Source organism: Alosa sapidissima, chromosome 8, assembly GCF_018492685.1.
Source record: "Alosa sapidissima isolate fAloSap1 chromosome 8, fAloSap1.pri, whole genome shotgun sequence".
Taxonomy (NCBI): domain Eukaryota; kingdom Metazoa; phylum Chordata; class Actinopteri; order Clupeiformes; family Clupeidae; genus Alosa; species Alosa sapidissima.
The window spans coordinates 6,447,988-6,467,624 of record NC_055964.1 but is presented as its reverse complement, the minus strand read 5'-3'; the positions used below and the strand labels follow the sequence as shown (position 1 = coordinate 6,467,624).

Sequence of the window (19,637 nt, the reverse complement as noted above, 5' to 3'; positions counted from 1 at the left end):
TTTAAACTTACAATTTGAACTGCTGTACAACTGCTGTCCCTCTATTTGTAGACACAGGGATAATGATGTGTAGCAGTGAAACATTCCTATTTCAGGGATAATTATGTGTAGCCGTGAAACATTTCTTATTCATTTAAGTCTATTGAAACACTTTGATCAACAGGATTTGTAATACTAAACTAACTCACTGTTTAGTGCCACCTTCTGAGACATGTCCCCTGGTAGAGAAGGAAGTGCTTCCACAGCAACAATACCTTATTGGGTTCACAATGACACAGCTGAAAAATGAGAGGCATAATGACCCAAGACACTCCATTAGGAGAGACAATCACGGTGCCTCACAGTGCTGAGAGGGCACCATCCTTAAGAGCGGTGTGTAAAGAAGAAAACCCAATGAATGATACTGGAAACCAGTGACTGATAGTAACATAGCCTACACTGTGCTGCTTGAATTAAGGGATGGCATGCTGCATCTAACACCACAGAACGCTGAATGCTCACTTGCTGTGTCTAATTCTGTTTAGATTGTTTATATTGAGGGAATGGTGCAGCTGTACAGATTGCTTGAGGCTGATTTCTGTATTGTGTCTATGCACTTGTGTATCTGTACTTCCTGAATGAAATCCTGGAATTTATTTCACAATGTAGATATTTTGTCTGCATTGAGTAATACAGGAGTTTCAAGACAAAGCTACACGACTACAGTCCCTTTAAAACTTTCAAATGTCCTGAGACATGAAGACAAGAGATGTTAAAGTGATTGAGTAAAACCATGAAATATCCAGTCCTGGATTCTGGGAAAAGGTTGATATTTGAGCACAACAGCCAATCAAATGACACCCCTCCCTGTCCTGACACAATGTGTTGATAGGCTGAAACAGTGCACGGCTTGGTCCAAGCCACTTCGTTTCCCATCTTACAAAAGCAGGACTGTGTATGAACCAGTGTTTTTTCTGCACACTCACAGAATGGACCGATGGTGGACCACAGGGAGCAAGACACTTAAAAGGTGTATTGGAAAGAAACACAGACTAGCTTTAATAAGATGAATAGGCTGTTACTTGATATAAAATCCCTGTTGAGAGTTACACTTGAATAAATGGACTGGGCATGACAGACGGCAGTGAAACAGAATGTTCTCATGTCAGACAGCTTACACATCAACACCAATTATGTGCTTCGCTTTTATTGTTGTATGTACAGTTAAAGGACAATATGAGCTTGACAGAAAACAAGGTTCTTGTTCTTAAGGTTTTGTAACTTCCAAAACAACCTCCCCTAACCTCACCTGACTGACAGAAAACCTGCCAATATCTGGCTTTAAAAAGCTTAGAGGGTTTTACTGAAAATAAACAAACACCTAACACATTGGGCAAGAGAATGGGGCAGCCAATCTCTCCCCTGTGCTGGAGTTGCATGCAGGGGGCATTGTCAGTAGTGATTCTTTAGCACCTCTGCCTGGGTGAGCGGTGAAACCTGACCCCACTGTGGCCGGGGCAGTAGCCTGAAAACAAAACCCTCCAGCGGGGCACTGTGACAGCGAGCCACCCAGACTCTAGTGAGACACGCCGGCTAGGAAAACGCAATCTGTGTGATAGGCCGGGAGTCGAGCTTGGAGACACTTACTAGGTTGTTGACCTGACCAGGTGACCTGAGCGTTAGCGCCTGTCTGCGGCTTGCCATGCCTGATTGATGCTCCCGCCCATGTCCTCTGCCCTTCTTCCCAAGGCCACAGGGGATCTGTAAGACCCGGTTACCACTGCCATAAAGATGCATTAGCTTGTTTACTCAACCCTCACGTCACCACAGGATGGCCACCTCGTCATCTAGTCAGCCACTTCTCACTCCAGGAGAGGGGAGAGGCCAGCTGATCTGCCCATTCATCAGACAGATCACTGGGAAAACCATTCAGCCCACTCCTGCAGTACTCCCATAGTCCAGAACACACACAATGGTTCATTCTCCACGTAGATTTGTTACAACATGCTGTAATAGTACTGATCCTTACATCCCAGGAACTGACTGTAACAATAAGAAAATCTCATGGACTCATGGCCCTAATTGTTTTTTGGAGGTTTTTTTTGCTAGGGGAAAGATCAAATTCATGGCCCTAATTTAAATGGCAAGCACATGTAATGTCTGTTGAAAGCAAAGTTATCCCACTTACACTAGAGCAGTCATGTGGCATATGGGAGCATTGAGCAGTGTCATCAATGTTTGCGCTTCAGGTCTTGCTGATTGTGTTAAATTAGCTAATTGATTATAGTAAGTTATTACATTAGCATTAGTTACACTTTGCACAGGTTTCAAATTAGGGCCCTCAATCTATTCATTCACCATCAGTAAGCCTGAGGAAATGCCATTTAGACTCATTGAGGACTTCAATATGTTTTTAATATCAGACAAGATTGTTGAACTTTTCCGTGCAAACAGATTCCTTTCCTGAACATCATTTATAAATATGCCGTCTGTGCTTTCACAAACATTTTTTCATACAGCAGTGACAATGGCTTCAGAAAAAGAAGCCTCAAATGAATAAAAACACACACATTCACTCGCTCGCACACACACATACACAGGATTCAGTGACAGATTCACATAGACTAAAAGACCTGTGGATCATTTTCAGCAGACTGGACTTTCACTCCTCAAAAATACAGGACCAGCGCTGGGATTACAGCTGGGTCAGACCTCAACATGTGATAAGACATTGCGGAAAAAAATATTGCACGATATTGTTATTCAAATATGGTCTTCCTATTGAGCTGCTGCAGACACCTTTAAACCATTTTATGAAAACCCAAGAAAAAAGTACCAGGGGTATTATGAAGCATGGATGCACAACATATTGAAATCTATACAACTCTATGACACTGCATGCCATAGCAGTGTCAGGAAACACACTATAGTACGCGGTGCTAATATCGGCATTATTATTATGGGTTTTGACACAAGCAGTTTTTCAAGATGTAAAACCGAGATGCAATGTGGTCCCTAAAAGTGTGCTCTATTGAAATCAGAAGCCTGGAAAGAGTCTCTGCACTAATCATAACATTTTTGAAAGACTAGAAACCAACTAGAAATCAAAACAAAAAGGTCTGATAAACCATTCTTCCCTTACATGCACGCACGCGGACACACACACACACACGCACGCACGCACGCACGCACAAGCATTGGTCTATGCCTTGGGATCTCTACTATTCTGCACTGGATTTTTACCCTCTACCGTATACAGAAACACTGTTTTGACAGTGCAGATATCCCATAACCCTAGTCAGAAATATTTACCAACGGTAAAATCAGAGGCATTTTTCAAGGAAATACCATCTATTGAGGTGTACCACAAAACTATTAAACATTCTGTTAAGTGGAGTAACACCGGTATCTAAAAGGACTGCCAAGTAGCGAAATCAATGTCCATGTGATCTCTCTATGGTAGAAGCCACGGGCATTTCCATGTGGTCTCCCTATGGTAGAAGCCATAGATAAATAAAGCTTTTTAATATCTATGGTAGAAGGCATGGGCATTTCTGCTTACAAGGGCTTCGGAGCCAGGTCTCACCTGACATGAGGAGGGCAACTCGGGACATGATAAAGTTGCCTATCTAACTAAGGAATGTGCCACTGGAAACAATATCATCTAGTCGTGTGTGTGATTTAAACAACTTGGATGAGAGGGTGTCCATGAGGAGTGGGGAGAAGAAAGGTGCCCTTCTTTTTTTGGCACAAAGGAGGCGGATGGCACGAAGGTCCAACTCCATCTAAATCATGAAGGGACTTCACGGAGTGCGGGAACAAATCTCTCCGGGCCACAGAGTGTGCACGTTCAGGACTGTTGCTAACATTGCTAATGGTCATTTTAAAAAAAAGGAAAACAAAACAAAACGAAAAATAAAGAAACAAGAAAACCAAAGACATCAAAAATAAATTAACACAGAAACACATGATCATTTCAAAGCTAGACTGAAACGGAAACGGTTCATAGCACTCAAAATGTCCTCTGAAATCGCAGGTCAGTGAAGTTAACAGTCTTTTTTTGTGATGGGCCACAGCAGCACAGAAACTTCACCTGAGGCGTGAGCTCTCAGTCCAAACAGTCTTGTCAAGTCAGCGTGATTATTGCCATCTTTTCAGCAGTCTAAAAAGGGGACCTTCATGTGTACTGGCCAATAAGGGCCCTGGCAGGGTGATGTCAGGAGTGGGGTGGGGGCAGGGGCAAAACCTAACGAAGGGCAAGCCTCCAGCCTATAGCGTGACGAGGACGTCAGGGGAGTCCAAGCCTTCTTCCAACCACTGCAAAGAGGAGGCGGCTCCACGGTTGAGCGCGACCGCCCGGCGGTGGATGCGCCTCAGCCGGAGCAGGTAGAGCAGGATGGAGAGCAGCACCACGAAGAAGCACGCCAGGAACAGGTAGTGCGTGTTGATGTAGGGGAAGCTGGGGCGCCAGTGAGAGTGCGTCCCCTTCAGGCTCTCCTGCTGGATGTCCCTACAGGCACAAGACCGGGCAAAAAAGGAAACCCAATTTAAGAACGGCATCTCATAGGTAATAGACAATGCTGTCTGACTTGACAGAAATAACAAATGCACCAAATATAAGCTTTACTGTTACTGTTTACATTACTGTTCTGAAGATGGCATCACACTGTAATTTACTACAGAAAAAAAAGACTGGACTAGAAAATATAGTGCATATGGAGAAAGGCATCTGCTAACTATTGGTCTTTACTTTTATGCCTTCACATGACCCTATATATTAAAAATACATTTGATGGTGACACAAAAACTATTTGCTTATTTTAAATTCATATGACAGAAATTGGTAAGTTACTGCCTACAGTGTTGCTATATGTTCTGTCACCTTAGAGGCAGGAAACGTGTCCTGTAGAGAATGGCTCCCAGTGTCCACTGCACCTCTTTGTCGTAGACCAGCAGCGCTGTCTTCAGGTTGTCGTAATTAGAGGGGAAGGCAAAGCCAGTGTGGAAAACTTCATGCATCCATGCTGATTTGAAACACTGGTACCTGCAAAGGGAGATATGACCTTACAGAAAACACTGAACCAAATAGAAGAGCTGCTGTTGTTATTAGCAACAGAGGCTACCTCTGAGACTTACTTAAGTCTGTGCAAGTCAGCATGAGAGGCATAAAGACCACGGTCAAAGCGCTCCTTCAAGGTCCTCCACTGGGTGGCACAGTAGTTCTACAGGGGGAATAAAAACAAAGCAAAAAAACCATGGCATGAGGTGTTGATTGTTATATGGGGTTTAGATACTTACAAAAAAAATACACTTACAGTTTCAGAATACATAGTGGCAAACTTTCCAGAAGACAAGATTGCCATCTTTAATTTAAGTATTTGACTGTTGCACCCACAACAGCACTGTGTTATTACACACACACACATATACATACATACATACATATATATACACACATATATATATATATATAATATTTTCATAGTAAATAGATATTATTGCCTGCAGACAAATGCTGTGCCTACACTTACTACAGATTCCTACCTTTGCAGCGTTGGTGTACTTTGTGGAGTTGTAGTCACCGCCCATGCGCAGCACATCCTCGGTACAGTAGTAGAACTCGGAGAAACCGTAGAACTGGCTGTTCCGAAAGTCGATGGCTGGCTGGTAGATGCCATTGAGGGAGGTGTGCGTCTCGTTGGTGCGGTTGAGGAACGGCTGCAGGAGCAGGCGGCACGAGTCGAAGTCACCGGTGCCGCGGATGTGGATCCTCTGCCCCGTGGGTCCCACTTCGTCCTGCAGGTCGTTGGGAAGACACGGGTCTAGGACTGGAGTGTCTGCAGACTCGCCCACATGCTGGTCCAGAAGCCTGCAGAGAGACACACAGAAACACACCGCTGAGCAAGTATACTCTCCAACATAGCGTCTCAGTTCATAGGTTTTCAACTGATTGTGACCCAAGGACCACCATTCTGACAAGGGAAGCAGCATGGGGACTACCACTGACTACAAAGTAGTGATTACTACATTGAAACTACATTACAAATGCATGGTAATGGACCAGCAACAATGCCTTCACTGACAACCAGTGAGCCGCAGACACTAGTGGTTGGAAACCGCTGATCTGTAACCCACACTGACCCACAGTTTTTATTGAGATCGGATGAATAGGTGATTATCAATACTAACAAATGTTGTAATAATAATAATAATAATAATAATAATAATAATCTCATCTGAACCCACTGAGCAACAAAAAGCAGCAAAATCCTGTGGGTTGATCAGACTACACCTCGTTTTCGTTACAACTCTTCTGCTAAACGTAGGGGGTCTTACTTGTTCTGGGCGACGATCTTGCTGACCATGCTCTCCTCATATCTCTGGCGGGCTGCGTTGCCGCCGTAGCCCAGGAAAGTGGACACATAAACACGGTAGACGTGCTCTGTGCGGTGGGCATCGCAGCCCAGGTTAAACTCTGCCAGCAGGTTCTTTGCCATCTCCTCCTGCGGAAGCACAGTCAGCGATAAGCCAGGCCGTCCATATATATATATATATATATATATATATATATATATATATATATATATATATATATATATATATATATATATATATATATATATATATATATAAAAATCACTCTAAGGACAGAGACGTTAGTGACTATTGTGTTTTTCTATTCTAAAGGTTAAAACCAGCAAGCAGTACTTCAGAGCCACACCAACACCCAATCGAGGTTTCAGCTTATTTGTTAAACCCAAGAAGCTGCACTGCATTATACACCATCACTCAAAAGCCTTCAAACACAGAAATCACTCAATGAGAAGGAATCAGTATTTTGAGATTGATTGTAATCATTTCTGCTTAAATTCACCTAAAAAATACTGTGTGCATATTTGTGAAGAAACCCTGATCTACAAATGTTATGCTTGTCAGCAGAGGGACACCCAAACCTGAAGATCTGCCATCCTACATTATAGCCCATTATATTTAGCTACGCAAATCTATCCCCAGAGCCTATTCACACACCAAAACTGCCGAATAACAGATCTCCAAAGTCTGAATTAACCCATCCTTGCTTTTTAGTTAGTGCTCTAAAAGTGTATGCCCCATCCTATTCTGAATCCATGCATCTTATCTCTGCAGAAGGAAGAACTTCAACTCCATTAAACAGACAGGGATGTTCACAGCACAGACCGTGGGCCAGTGGTGATTCAAATGTGGGGAAGAAATCGGATGAGCAACAAATGTCAACAAACTTGTAAAAAAGGGAAACTGTTTAGGGATAATAACCTGCTGTGGAGAAGCAAAGCTTACACTTTTGGGCACTTCGAATGCGATCTGCGTGGAGACGCCGCCCATGTCCAGCACGCCGGCTGTCCGCTTGCGTACCATCGCCTCCTGCTGGTCACCCCCTGGGACCTGCACCTCCACCACTGCCTCACCATCTGGTGAAGGAGCAAACGGATTTAATACAAAATAAATGCCATTGTCGGCAACAAACCATCATAAGCTAAGGAAACCAGGCACTCACCATGATCTCCATGATTGAATCTTCCAAGAACAAAGTTTATCCCAATCCATGCATACACACCTGGACAAATCCAAAAATAAAGGTGAATTTAAATGTGCGTTTAAAGATGTCTTCACACTTGGTCTGTGTCACGGTCTGATATAAAGTGCTGGTAGAGAGCAGACTTACCCTCCTGTTTCCCAGAGATGACCTCGACATGAGAGTCTGAGAACAGGAAATTAAAATGCACAGGGATGTCTGTCCGCAGATCCTCCAAGATCGCCTCCTGCTGACTGAACATGGAAACTCCATTCACAACTCCAGGCAAAGACCAACACCACTGTTCATCACAAATGTCCAAACACTGAAACCACTCCATATTTGCCTCGCCAAAAGCTTAGAACCTCTTTTTAAAATACCACATTTCACAGCCCTACTGAAAGCAACCTGCCTATCAAGTCAGAAGATTAGGTGAGAGGGTTCTATTGATATTCAGGTATGTGGCATCTGTATGCTTCCATGCAGAGTGGACAACATTACTGGCAAGGCTCCAATTCACAAAATACAGCAAGCCCAACAAAAAGGAAGTAATGGTAGCAGTAGAGTTTAGTGCGAGAACATCTATTCATTTCTGGATAATCTGATGCCATATGAACATTGTTTAGCTCAACTCCAGGTCACAAATCATGTGACGAGATAAGTATTCTCTAGCTTGTCTTTGACTGAGCCTTCTCTGTGGACTTCATTGTGAACCCAAGTGCATTTTGTGGTCTTGCGAATGCATTTGCTTTCTATTGCAACACATGATGAAAACATTTTGGATTTATTGTCTGTCATATATTGCGTACCTCTCAGGCAGCAATCTCATTCCCGCGGTGCAGAGGATGTAAAGAGGTGTTTCCTGGTGCTTAAACTTTGGGATGTGTTGTGCCGCAAAGCTTAGTAAAGGGTAAATGTAGTCACTGGCCTTCTCTGGCGTGGTAGCAAACTCAGAGATACCTGTCAGTCCACAAGCACCAGAGGGTTACAACAGACAACAGCAGGTTACAGATTAAAAAAACAAAGATATGACTACATGTTAAAAAACAGTCAATAAAACCCCAAGTGTTTTCCTTAAACGTGCACAGAGAATAGCTCACCTGGTTTAATCTTCATGACTACGGGCTTCCTATGCTGGTCTCTCATCTGACGGATGTCTAGCAGGTCGTGTGGGTTGCCGTTGTGCCGCGGCCAGCAGTAGACAAACACCCGTGAACCGCTGCTTCCACAGTCAATCACCAGCCCATAGTTAAGGTTTGGGTTGCTGGTGTCTGTGACCTCTAAATCCGTCACCCTGGCCAAATGTCTACAGGGTTACAAGGGTGCCACACAAACAGGTGAATAAGCAGGACATCACCATACACCACATAAATCTGTCAAGGTTACGGGGAATCAAGTGACATGGCAACCAATATAACACCTTCACCTGTGAATGTGGGAATCCTCCCTCACCCAGCTGTACTGGCCCTTTCCTGTGACCAGCAGCAGGTAAAGGAGACCCAGAAGCCCCGCCAACAAACTCAGGAAAATTAGCTGTCTGAATGAAGGAAGCAGGAGCCGGGGGAGAACGACTGGTGATATGCTGAAGTGCCAGGAAGCAGGGAAAAGGCAGGATATGCTGATCCTGTGGAGATCAGAGCAGGGGAGAAGAGAGGAGAGGAGGATACAAGATTAGATCGGCAGTTCATCATTATTACTGGTCCTACGTTTCACTTTATACAACGGATGCATTTGAGAAGATGTCGTGGGACGAAATGCCTTCATTTGCAAACAACATTTGCTTTCACTGAAATGGAAACTTACTTTCCCATCCTGTCGAGAGCTGTTCAAATCAATTCAATGTAACCGAGGTGTTGACATTTGACTCCTGTAACATTACCGGTAACCCTGCTGATGCACATGGAGGCTTCTGGAGCACGTCATTACCAACCTGTAATGAGCCAGAAGAATAACAAACTCATACTAAAAAAAAATACATTTGTCCTGATGTAAAGGTTATAGGCAACTAGCTTGAGAATATACCGAATTAGAATAATATTTTTCAAAGCAATAACAAAGACATCCAACTTCACTGACTAGGTGTAACATTTCTCGAAATGTTTGAAAAGCAGATAAAAAAATCTTGCCAAATCATTTTGATGCATGCTTTTATCAGGCAACTAACTTTGGGTATCATCTACAAATTCATCTATTATGGACAGGTAACGAAACATCGATCGTGGACTAATGACGTGGCAACGTTGCCACTGCTTGTAAAATATAAATTGCGTAGGTGGTTAGCATTACCTGTTGTAACCACAGACGGTTATAGCCTAACATATGGTAAGAAGCTAACTGTCAAACATAATGACCCAAACTCACGCTCATACACGTCACTGCAGAACCTGAGGTGAAAGATGACCACCTGAAATGTGTTATCCAACTGATCTTGCACTTGTATACCTATAACCTAAGTTACCTATCGTTACAACGTTTCATCTAACCAGCCAGTGTAACTTACAAACTAGCCAATATTAAAAGTTAGGTCACTTTACTAAGAAAGCAGGGGAACACTGCTTCAACGCATAACGTTAACGTAAGTAACTTATCAGAGAAATCTACCTGGTCCAGTAGCTGCTAATGCATCCCCTTCAGTATCTTATTTCAATAACTGTCCAACGCGACACGAAGGCCCCGGTCTTTTAACGTTACTGTCAACGTCAGAACAGCATCCTATCTGGCTTTATACCTGAAGTTACATAACCTGTAGTCGTGCGTCTGGCTAACGTTAGCCAAATTCCATACATTCTAACCAGCCGGTTAGCTGCCAGCAAGGTTAAAAGTTAGCTCGTTTGCTAATAATACTGGAGCAGAGCTCCACCAGCGTAACGTAATTAGCATAGCAACCTGTTCAAGATGTTATCCATTGACATATTGTATCGCTTACGCTGATACATTGAATGCTTAAAACTAAATACGATAACCATGCAGAGTATGTGTACGTCACCACTTGAGACATTCAGAAAGCTACCTAAACCAAAACTAGCAGCTAGCTACCGTTATAACCCAATTTGTAGGTTCACGAGAAAGTTTAACCGGGCGGCATGCTAGCGTTTAAATGTAAAGTAGCTAACGGTTAGCTATCTATGCTAACACCTTAGCTCGTGTTAGCGTAATAGCTATAATTCCGTATTTATCGTGTTGTCATATATCCACCCTGGCCAAATAAATGTTCTACATACCCACACATGTCATTATTTGTGCATCCAGGCCTTGTTTCGACATTAGATCGAAACCAGAATCATCTCAAAGCTGAGAGACGTGTCGCCATGGGCCAAGAAAATCTCATTCCGTTGAGATTGCCAGGTTGCGCATGCGCGACAGTTCTAAGTTTCTTGTCGAAAGATTTGTAACAAGCCTTGTTTTTTTTGCCGTATCCAAATTACAGCATGTTCTAATAAGTATGAGGACAAAACTATGTAATACATGTGTAGAAAAACATGATGCTAAAGTCGAGACAATCACATTTTACATTTACATACAATTTATTCTGTAATAACTAATATGATTCTGTCACACAGAATCAGCTGTTTTGGCATCATAATTGTAATCATTTATTAGAGTAACACTTCACAAACTTTAAAAGGCCACTTTTAAAACTTTTAGTTTAAAATAAAAAGGATCACAAACATGCCATAACAAACATGAATAAAGGCATATTGCAAAACATACAATATACTGTAGTTTGATTGCTTATTACTTAAAACTAATACATTTCATTGTGCTTCACTGGGCCGGCTCTAGTTTCTTTAGTGGTGAGAGCGGTCCCCTCTGCTGCCCACCTGTTAGGAAAAATACATAATCAGTCAACAATTCACAGCAAGATAACAGCCTTTTATCACTAAACAGACGACACTGATGACTTTAAACATTACTAAATGGCAGACTATTCTGTAACAGAATGAAACAAAGGGGGTGAGCTTTTATCCCTTTTCACTCCGAGACATTTGTAATATAAGTCGGCCAATGCCACTGTTCAGAAAAACTCCATGAGACTGTACCTACAGGCCATATTAACCTCCTTCAATTTCCCTCTAGACTCTTCAATACAAAGAAAATGTAAAATGTAAGTCATAACAACCTTGGACAAAAAAAACTCTACCTAGAGCTCAGATCAAGACGAGGAAAAACAAACCTGCTCCAGAGATATTGAGGCGACTCAGCTCCCTGTCCAACTCCTCGTCTGTGATATTTAACCGTGAGTCAGGTACACTGGGTAAAGAGTTGAAGAAATCATCATCGAGGGCACCCTTTTCCCTGCTGGATGACAAGGGTCCTGAAGGAACTTCTGGAAGGTCCAGCTGTCCATCTGGAGCAGAGTTCTCCAAAAGAGACATGAGCTCTTCCTCCAGCTCGACCGTGTCCCCACCAGCTACAAGAACAAACACAACATCACTGAGTACAGCAAATACAGCATGACGAATGACTCTGTGGTGCTTCTGTGTGTACTGTGTACAATCTATTTTTTATTTGGGACATATACAACATAGAAACCATTACGCCAACATTGTGAGTACCCTAACAAAATCATACATGCATTTTTCAAGTACATTTATTTTGCCATGCAATTTTTCATATTCTTTTATAGATGACATGTACAGATCATTAGGTGGTAGTCAAGCCTCAATGTAGCACACATACTTGTGTCCAGTGCTCCTCCGGCAAGCGTCTGGTTGACTTCATCCTGAGTATCACACAGCTAAGCACACAGAGGACAGAGGATCAGAGGGAAAATAATCAGGGGTGACAAAATTATATTCATACCAAAAGAGAACAAGGTGGTCTTACCTCCTGGATCTGATCCACCAAACTTTCAGCTTTCTCCACAGTCACGTCTTTTAATGAGAGACGCAGAGCAGCCACACCTGTCTGGTACGCTTGCATCACCTGTGACAAACACAGGCATTGTGTTTGATAGGGCTCAACATGAACGTAAAACTGTACGTCAATCAATGCTCTTTCCGTTCAACATCAGCATTCTCAATTAATAAACTGTGCATGGGGAAGATCAAGGGAACTTATTAAGCATACTAGGTTTAAGGGCAGATTTTAAGAAGCAGCATAAAGGCAAAAGACAACGGTGACAATAACAATATCAATATCAACATCCGCACTGACCAACAGTAAGGAAAAGTCTCATGTTCATTAATGTGATTTCTAAACTTCGATTGATTCAGATTGGCTGTCACGTAATCAAAATTGCTCTATTTCCAAGAATATCATTCTTCATTTTGTTTTTGTTATAGTATGCAGTGTGGACGTTGTCATTCATATTAGCTAGAGATACATAAAACTATTGTTATTACAGTAATCGTTATAGTTAACGTTACTGGTGTGAACAGCCCTTGAGTGATGATTAAAAAAAAGCTTCACAGGAGAATACTCGGCATGTATACAAAACAGACTCAATTTCTATTTGTTTTGAGTACAGAAGGATGTACAGTATGGTTTAACATGGCTGTAGCATGTGTCCATTTTCTCACCAGGCGGTCTGTTTGTGAGTGGGCTATTCTGTCCAGAATGCCCTTTACAGTTTCCATCTGGGCATAAAGCCGGTCGGCCCGTTTCTCCACACGTTTCCTCCCCCTAAGGCACCTCAGAGCCTACACAGGGAGCAAGACATTTAGCAGATGCTTTTTAAACAAAGCGACTTACATTTGTCAATTATATAACAAGGGTCACTGTGCCCGGACTAGACTAATATGCTACTGTTAAATTTTAGGGGTTTTATTTATGTCATACTTTCTCTTGTCTTTAACTAATTGCTCGCCAACTCAGTGTCTCCCACTTGGAATCAAGGAGACGGTTTTTCAATACTAACAGACTGCCCCTGCCCACTTTATCTTTTTAACATCCACATTAACATAGTTCTAGCTGAGCAACTCTTTACACCAATTGATTCCACGTGATGTACTTTTATTAATTTTCAAATGTTTAACAGCCCGGTCTACAGTTAGACAGTGCCTGTAATCTTTAAGCCTTGAATATGTACAACAATTCTGCGGTACTTTTAAACATTGTATTACTTGCATTAAGAGGCAGACTAACAGTTCAAAACCACCCTGCTGCACCATCTCAGATTTTGCTCAAATTTTCTCAGATTTTGCTCAAACCTCTACATCATAAATGGGTCCCAAAACCAAGGCCTGCCAGATGACTTACCTGAGATTTCTTCCCCTCACTGAGTAGAGCCCTGGCCTCCTCTTTGCATCTGTAAAAATGAAACAGTATTTGTTTGGTTCATCATCTGCCTCATGTTTTCATCAAAACTAATCCAAAGGAGTTTGAAAAACAAGCGGCCATCAGTTTAAAAGGGATGGTGCGCATGACCTCTCCTTTAGTAATAAACATGCCCAGATTTGTGTTTTAAAGCAGACCGTCCAGACCGGCAAAGCATAATGTGAGACCAATTTGGACAGTCTTAAGTCTGTATTGCATGCAGTGCGAGTTGTCTTCAAGACGTACTTGTCTGCCTCCTTGCCCAGGGCCTCCACTCTTTCCCCCAGCAGCTTCTCACTGCGCTGCAGCTGGTAGATACCAAGGTCCACATCACTGACAGGGCTCACACGACCTTGCCCAGGCTGGGAGAACTTCACCAGCTGGACACAACAGAGAGAGAGAGAGAGAGAGAGAGAGAGAGAGAGAGAGAGAGAGAGAGAGAGAGAGAGAGAGAGAGAGAGAGAGAAAAATCACAGCTGACAAATTTACTCTACTTTGGCACACTTTACTAGCAATGATACCTGAGCTGTATTTACTAATCCACCTTATGCATGGAAGGCTCTTTATCCAGATAATTTATTTCCAGTGGAGCGTCAGCTATGTTGTGACGGCATCTTCTGTTACATTCTGCTCCTTACCTGTTTACTCTTTCTACAACTTTGCATTCCTTCTACATTGTAACATGCTGATTCACTAGGTGCAACACCCAATCGGGTCTGTGTAGTGAGGTAGGCTACACTAATTACATTAACAATAGTGGCAGCTACAAAACACCTGGCTCCTCTGGAAATAAATGACCTGGCTATAGAGCCCTGCATGCATAAGATCCATTGGGGTCATAGAAATCCCCTGAGCGATCACTATATCAGTGATCCAACCAGAATTAAATCACATTCATCAACCCACCTTTTCGCCTTCGTGAAGCGACACGGTCACCTGCTTGTCTCTCTGCAGCTGAAGCAGAGCCAAGCACAGGTTGGTCTCATCAGAACAAACATGGGAGGCCAGTGTTCTCAGCTCCTGAAAGGACAACAGACACCTGTCTGCCAGAGGAGAGGACCGATATGTCTCCAGGAGCTTCACCGCTTTCTCCTATGGACGATAAACACAAGACACAATCTTATATTACTGAATGTACATATTGTAAAATGTTTTGATATAATCAGTATATGTTGCCAATGTTTGATATGATTAATGAAACTCACCTTGACCAACTCAATCACGACAAAAGACTCTTCCAGAGGTACACGACCACTGCCCAAAAGAGTGGACAATGTCCACTTCAGCGGCTTAACAAGCAAAAGGCCAACTCCCCACGATAGCCAGCCAGAATCCACATTTGCGGCAAACTCTGATTCTTTCTGCACTTTTCCATTCCTTTACATCAAAATACCAAACATAATTTACTAGGTGATATATACCAATTGACAAAGGATGCAGAGCTTGGCTTCCCTTTATACTCGTTTTGTAATAACTAAAGGAGGACTTAGCTAAGCACTGCAGCGGCAGGGTTTGACAAATAATATGCAGTACCTGTACATGGACTGAAGAACAGTTCCCAGACCCAGGGGCGAACTGCCCTTTCTTCGAAAACTTTCGTTCAGTTCGTGCAAATTTACGCAGACAGAGCCACGACGTCTGCAGTGGTTTATGATTAGTGGCGTCCAGAAGTCCATTTTACCATCCCAATCTGTAGAATCGACATCTCTGTTCTCTTTGAATGCCGAAAATAGGAACGCCATGCGTGCATCGTCTCCCCAGTCTGAGGGAAACTCGAAAGAGCAATCCTCCTTTGACTGAGGTAAACTCGACATTGTTCTGTAATTAAAGCTAAGATTAGTTTAAGGCAGCAAGTGGAATACAAAAAACTGACATCCAACTTTTCCATCTGCCCCGCAGTTTGATATAGGTGGGTATCAATAATATACATTAACATATATCACAAACACACCTGTAAGTTAAGTTAACGTTAATGTTATTCTATCAAAGCATACTAAAATGAAGCAATAACTGGATTGATCCCATCATTAATAGCATAGCCTATAGTGTAGGTAAAAACTGTTTGCAAAACACACACCTTCTTCACCTTCGTAGCTCGCTAGCTACACCACTAAGGCCAGGGTAACGTTAGTGGTAGGCCAAGGTTTCAATCACCAGCCAAATAGCCCTATAACCATTTTAGATCAAATATGTTTACGAGTTCACAAAGCAAACCCTTTAAATCTGTAATTAGTGTTAAGATTGAAAGTGAAATGTTATGACCAATCCTGTGCCATGGCGGATGTGATGTGACAGCGCTATCAACCCGGAACATAACAACACCATGTGATTGGTTTAACCAATTATGACACAGACGTTTTTCAGTTATCTAGATGTTTTTTGAAAGTGTCCACTCCACTCTACTTTTGTCCACTTTACATTTTCAAAGATTGAAAAAGGATCACGTGCACTCAGTCAGAGCCCGTCTACGGCATTAGACATTCTCTGACTCAGTTCTGTTTTTAAAATCGAGACGATACCGACCCGGAAGTTATTTTTACTCGCGGAAGACAACAACAAAAGTCAAGTTGTCCGTTCACAACTTCACACTATCAAAGCTCGTTAGCGGATTCTCTGATAGCTACTGTCTTTCACTTCACACGTATTTCTGAAAGTTATCGCTGAAGATTTTATAGATAGAGCATGACTTTCAAGTTTGTTGTATAACTACAATGATGATTGTAACGTAGTTCAATTTCGCTTGACTGGTCTTCATCAATGTGTGTTTTTCTTTAACTTAGCAGTTTAATCTTAACAACTCATTTTGCCGCTCACGTTAACATGCCTTCCTGTGTGGCAGTCAAATGTTCAAATAGACGGGGCGCCTCATCTAAAATAAGCTTTTTCAAGTAAGTTAACTTCAATGTTGAATGTATTACCATTACAGATTATGGCTACTAGAAGATGTGGTTGTTTCTATGAAAGAGCACCGCTCTAGAATCTTTGGTTTCTATATCGATGATTTGAGATCTACGTCACAGACCACTTTGAGGTGCAAACAATTTGGGAGTTTTGGTTGATTTAAGAGAAACAATATGAGCATTACAAACAACAATGTTGTTCTTCAGTTATTTGATGGTGTCATTTTTTGCCTCTTAGATTCCCTCTCCGTGACACAGACCGGCTGAAGCAATGGGTACGCAAAGTTAACAGAGTGGGCTGGACTCCAACCAAGCATTCTTCCCTCTGTTCTGATCACTTTACGCCAGACTGTTTCAGACCACGTGTAGGCCATAGCCGCCTTAACCTTATATGCAATGCAGTTCCGACTATTTTTCCCCCTCGCATTATTTCGATACCCAAAAAGCGGACTACCAGAACAAGTCAGAACATAAAAATAAGTAAGCCCAGTGCTGGAATACCAGCTGAAATCCCTGTCGTCAACCATGATCACGACTATGTGTATGCTCACAGTGTAGATCCAGTTACAGCTGAGGAACAACTAGCCAATAACGGCCATCCTGTACCCCAAAGCTCCCCTCGCCTACATAAGCAACTCTTGAATGCTCAAACTAAATTAGTTTCTTTCAGAAAGACAGTGAGGGTTGAACAGCAGAGAGTAAGAAGACTGAGAAGAAAAGTGAAATCTCTCTCCTCACTTGTAGCTGATTTAAAAAAGAAGTTGTTGTTTTCTAATAGTTGTAATGGTATAATGGAGGCTTCTTTTGGAGGAGTTGCCAAAGAAATCCTTACCAGATCCAAGTGTAAGAGTAAATCTGCCAGTATGTCCAATGATTTGAAGTCTTTTTCCACGACTCTCTATGCCCTTTCTCCAAAAGCCTACCGGTTTGTCCGTGAGAGCTTTGATAGCTTTCTGCCTCATCCTACAACAGTCAAGGCATGGTGTAGGCCTAACAGCAAAAATGGATCCAGTCAGAATCCTGATACCCAAGTCAGCGAGGACCCCAAATCGAACTCGAACATGCTTGTTACCTCAGTACCACCCGACAGCAGCTCTGTGGAAATCTTTGCTGGACAGCCAACAGATCCAAGTTGGGTTCTTCTCCCGGTGTCTCAAATGGCAAATGGATAATGGATCTTATATGTTTTTGACATAATTTGATCAGTTGTTGTAATAAGCTTTATACATGGACATTTTAGGACTGCACAGCTCTGACAAGTCCAGTTTGGTGACTCAGTTATTAACCTCTGTTGAAGTGCATTCCTCACAAAGATTCTGTTTGAACACTAGAAAAGAGGATTTACCAGTTTACAGACACGTCACAAAAGACTAGTTGGTTTTATCTGAGATGCCTTCAGACAAACATTAAATGCATCACACTTGAAATTCTTGCATATAAGTTACAGAAATTGTAGCATAGTGTTGCCTGCTGATGCTATATGTCTGTGTTAAGACGGCTTTTCTTGCATGTACAGTTGGTCCCACATGCAGCCGTTGTTCCCGAATGAAACTGGTTAGATTGTTATTCGTATTATATGGCCGGATAGATATGATCAGTTAATTTCAGATGCTTGCAGTAATAAAGAGTTGGTTACATATATAAACAATTTTCATATTTATTATTATATTTTTAAATTGTTTACTGTTAAATTTAACTATTGTGTTATTTGTATGTCGCTTTGGACAAAAGTGTCTGCCAAATCCCATAGCCATATTTACATTTATTTATTAATGTAGCAGATGCTTTTATTGAAAGCAATTTGACAAAATGAGGTATAACATCCAAGCTATAATGCAGAGGAGAGCTTGGGTAACAATAAATACTACACTGTTATGCAGGGAAAACCTTAGGTAACAGTTACTACAATACCACAATAACCCCTCAAAACTACAATAAGCAACAAAATAAGATATCAAGCTGAACTTTTTGTATGATAGTCATAAGATTTGGGGGACTGAACAAAAAGTTATCAATCAGTTTTTGGTATTAGAAATGACTCAGTGGCACGGCATGGTGCAGCACAAATTTATTAGTTGACAAATTATATCAGATATTATGTAGCACATCTGTTGCATTTCAGAGGCACAATCTATGGAACAATCTGTAGTAGAACAAAAATTGCACACATATTTTTTTCGAAGTAGCAGGTGGGCAACAAATCCTAAGGTGCATAATATAGCCTATGAGCATGTGAACAAATTAAGCAAAGGGTCTGTTTGGAAATGAGAACAATCGGCATATCATACCCTTGGAATAATAAGGTTCTAACTGACATTTCTGTGAACAGATTTTTTGTATGCATTTTTTGGGCATTATATGTGTAAGGAGACTTGTTTCACATATCAGTTTTGCTCTATTTAATGCAAAAAAATAACTGACAGTGACATGAAGCTCGTTATCTGAGGACTATTATTCAGAACAGAAGAACCATATAATTCCAAGGGGAAGCTATTTATTTTCTTACACAGTTGCATACTCCACAAAGAATTCCCAAGAATTGGTGCAGTTTCCCTGCATGACGTCAAACCTGTGACTGCAGCCAACTGGATTTTGCTCCACAACCCCACTCTCCCCTGACTTTGGCCAGCCTGTGTATCCCTAGAAGGTTTGGTACCAAAACTGGAAAACACTTAAATATAAGAAAAGGAAACACAATTAAAGAGAGAACTGGCATCACAATAATGGGGATTCAGCCCCCATCCTCGTTAAATGAGATTTTTGAGGACAGTTAGGAAACAAGGGTTGAAGATAGCCACAGACCCAACCCATGTCCTAAACACAGAGTATGTGCTGATGCCTCTGGGAAGAAGATACCGACTACCATCATGTAGGCTAAATAGATTCAAGTTCCTCCTATCAATTAAGCTACTTAATGGTGAATAGTGCAATAGGGCAATAACTAGTGG

General features: G+C 41.9%; 3 protein-coding genes across 8 annotated transcripts; 1 reads left to right on the top strand and 2 right to left on the bottom strand.

Moving 5' to 3' along the window:
* Positions 1–2,372: 2,372 nt before the first annotated feature.
* Positions 2,373–10,900, bottom strand: entpd4 (ectonucleoside triphosphate diphosphohydrolase 4). 4 transcript variants are annotated; one of them, XM_042100690.1, is made up of 13 exons: positions 10,753–10,900; positions 9,335–9,461; positions 8,958–9,155; positions 8,632–8,837; positions 8,341–8,491; positions 7,682–7,785; positions 7,514–7,573; positions 7,273–7,427; positions 6,316–6,482; positions 5,524–5,848; positions 5,116–5,201; positions 4,862–5,023; positions 2,373–4,489 (listed from the first exon to the last, which is right to left on the bottom strand). In XM_042100690.1, the coding sequence occupies exons 2-13, from the start codon at positions 9,340–9,342 to the stop codon at positions 4,249–4,251; spliced, it is 1,863 nt and encodes a 620-aa protein (XP_041956624.1). In that variant the 5' UTR covers positions 9,343–9,461; positions 10,753–10,900; the 3' UTR covers positions 2,373–4,248. The 4 variants fall into 4 exon arrangements, with proteins under 4 accessions (XP_041956624.1, XP_041956627.1, XP_041956625.1 ...); XM_042100693.1 differs by having other exon boundaries at positions 7,297–7,427; XM_042100691.1 differs by having other exon boundaries at positions 10,757–10,893.
* Positions 10,901–11,036: 136 nt separating this feature from the next.
* On the bottom strand, positions 11,037–16,115 carry chmp7 (charged multivesicular body protein 7). Its single transcript, XM_042100706.1, has 11 exons — positions 15,867–16,115; positions 15,323–15,607; positions 14,995–15,166; positions 14,696–14,881; positions 14,036–14,169; positions 13,733–13,781; positions 13,054–13,173; positions 12,359–12,457; positions 12,212–12,269; positions 11,706–11,942; positions 11,037–11,352 (listed from the first exon to the last, which is right to left on the bottom strand). Exons 2-11 carry the CDS (start codon positions 15,601–15,603, stop codon positions 11,297–11,299), a joined length of 1,392 nt encoding a protein of 463 aa, XP_041956640.1. The 5' UTR covers positions 15,604–15,607; positions 15,867–16,115; the 3' UTR covers positions 11,037–11,296.
* A 54-nt stretch (positions 16,116–16,169) lies between these two features.
* LOC121715231 (THAP domain-containing protein 1-like) lies at positions 16,170–18,334 on the top strand. Of its 3 annotated transcripts, XM_042100715.1 has the most exons (3): positions 16,170–16,350; positions 16,716–16,820; positions 16,928–18,334. In XM_042100715.1, the coding sequence occupies exons 2-3, from the start codon at positions 16,747–16,749 to the stop codon at positions 17,859–17,861; spliced, it is 1,008 nt and encodes a 335-aa protein (XP_041956649.1). In that variant the 5' UTR covers positions 16,170–16,350; positions 16,716–16,746; the 3' UTR covers positions 17,862–18,334. The 3 variants fall into 3 exon arrangements, with proteins under 3 accessions (XP_041956649.1, XP_041956650.1, XP_041956648.1); XM_042100716.1 differs by lacking the exon at positions 16,716–16,820 and having other exon boundaries at positions 16,172–16,677; XM_042100714.1 differs by lacking the exon at positions 16,170–16,350 and having other exon boundaries at positions 16,694–16,820.
* Positions 18,335–19,637: the final 1,303 nt, after the last annotated feature.

Bases quoted from the DNA above. Each gene is read 5' to 3' on its own strand.
- entpd4 (XM_042100690.1), bottom strand. The intron at 8,492-8,631 runs GTGAGCTATTCT...GTGGACTGACAG, and splicing joins AGTCATGAAGATTAAACCAG to GTATCTCTGAGTTTGCTACC. The intron at 4,490-4,861 runs GTGACAGAACAT...TTGTGCCTGTAG, and splicing joins ACACGTTTCCTGCCTCTAAG to GGACATCCAGCAGGAGAGCC.
- chmp7 (XM_042100706.1), bottom strand. From the start codon at position 15,603: ATGTCGAGTTTACCTCAGTCAAAGGAGGATTGCTCTTTCGAGTTTCCC. The intron at 13,782-14,035 runs GTACGTCTTGAA...TCATTTTTACAG, and splicing joins CTGGGCAAGGAGGCAGACAA to ATGCAAAGAGGAGGCCAGGG. The intron at 12,458-13,053 runs GTGAGAAAATGG...TGTTTGTCACAG, and splicing joins ACTCACAAACAGACCGCCTG to GTGATGCAAGCGTACCAGAC.
- LOC121715231 (XM_042100714.1), top strand. From the start codon at position 16,699: ATGTATTACCATTACAGATTATGGCTACTAGAAGATGTGGTTGTTTCT. The intron at 16,821-16,927 runs GTGCAAACAATT...TTTGCCTCTTAG, and splicing joins ACGTCACAGACCACTTTGAG to ATTCCCTCTCCGTGACACAG.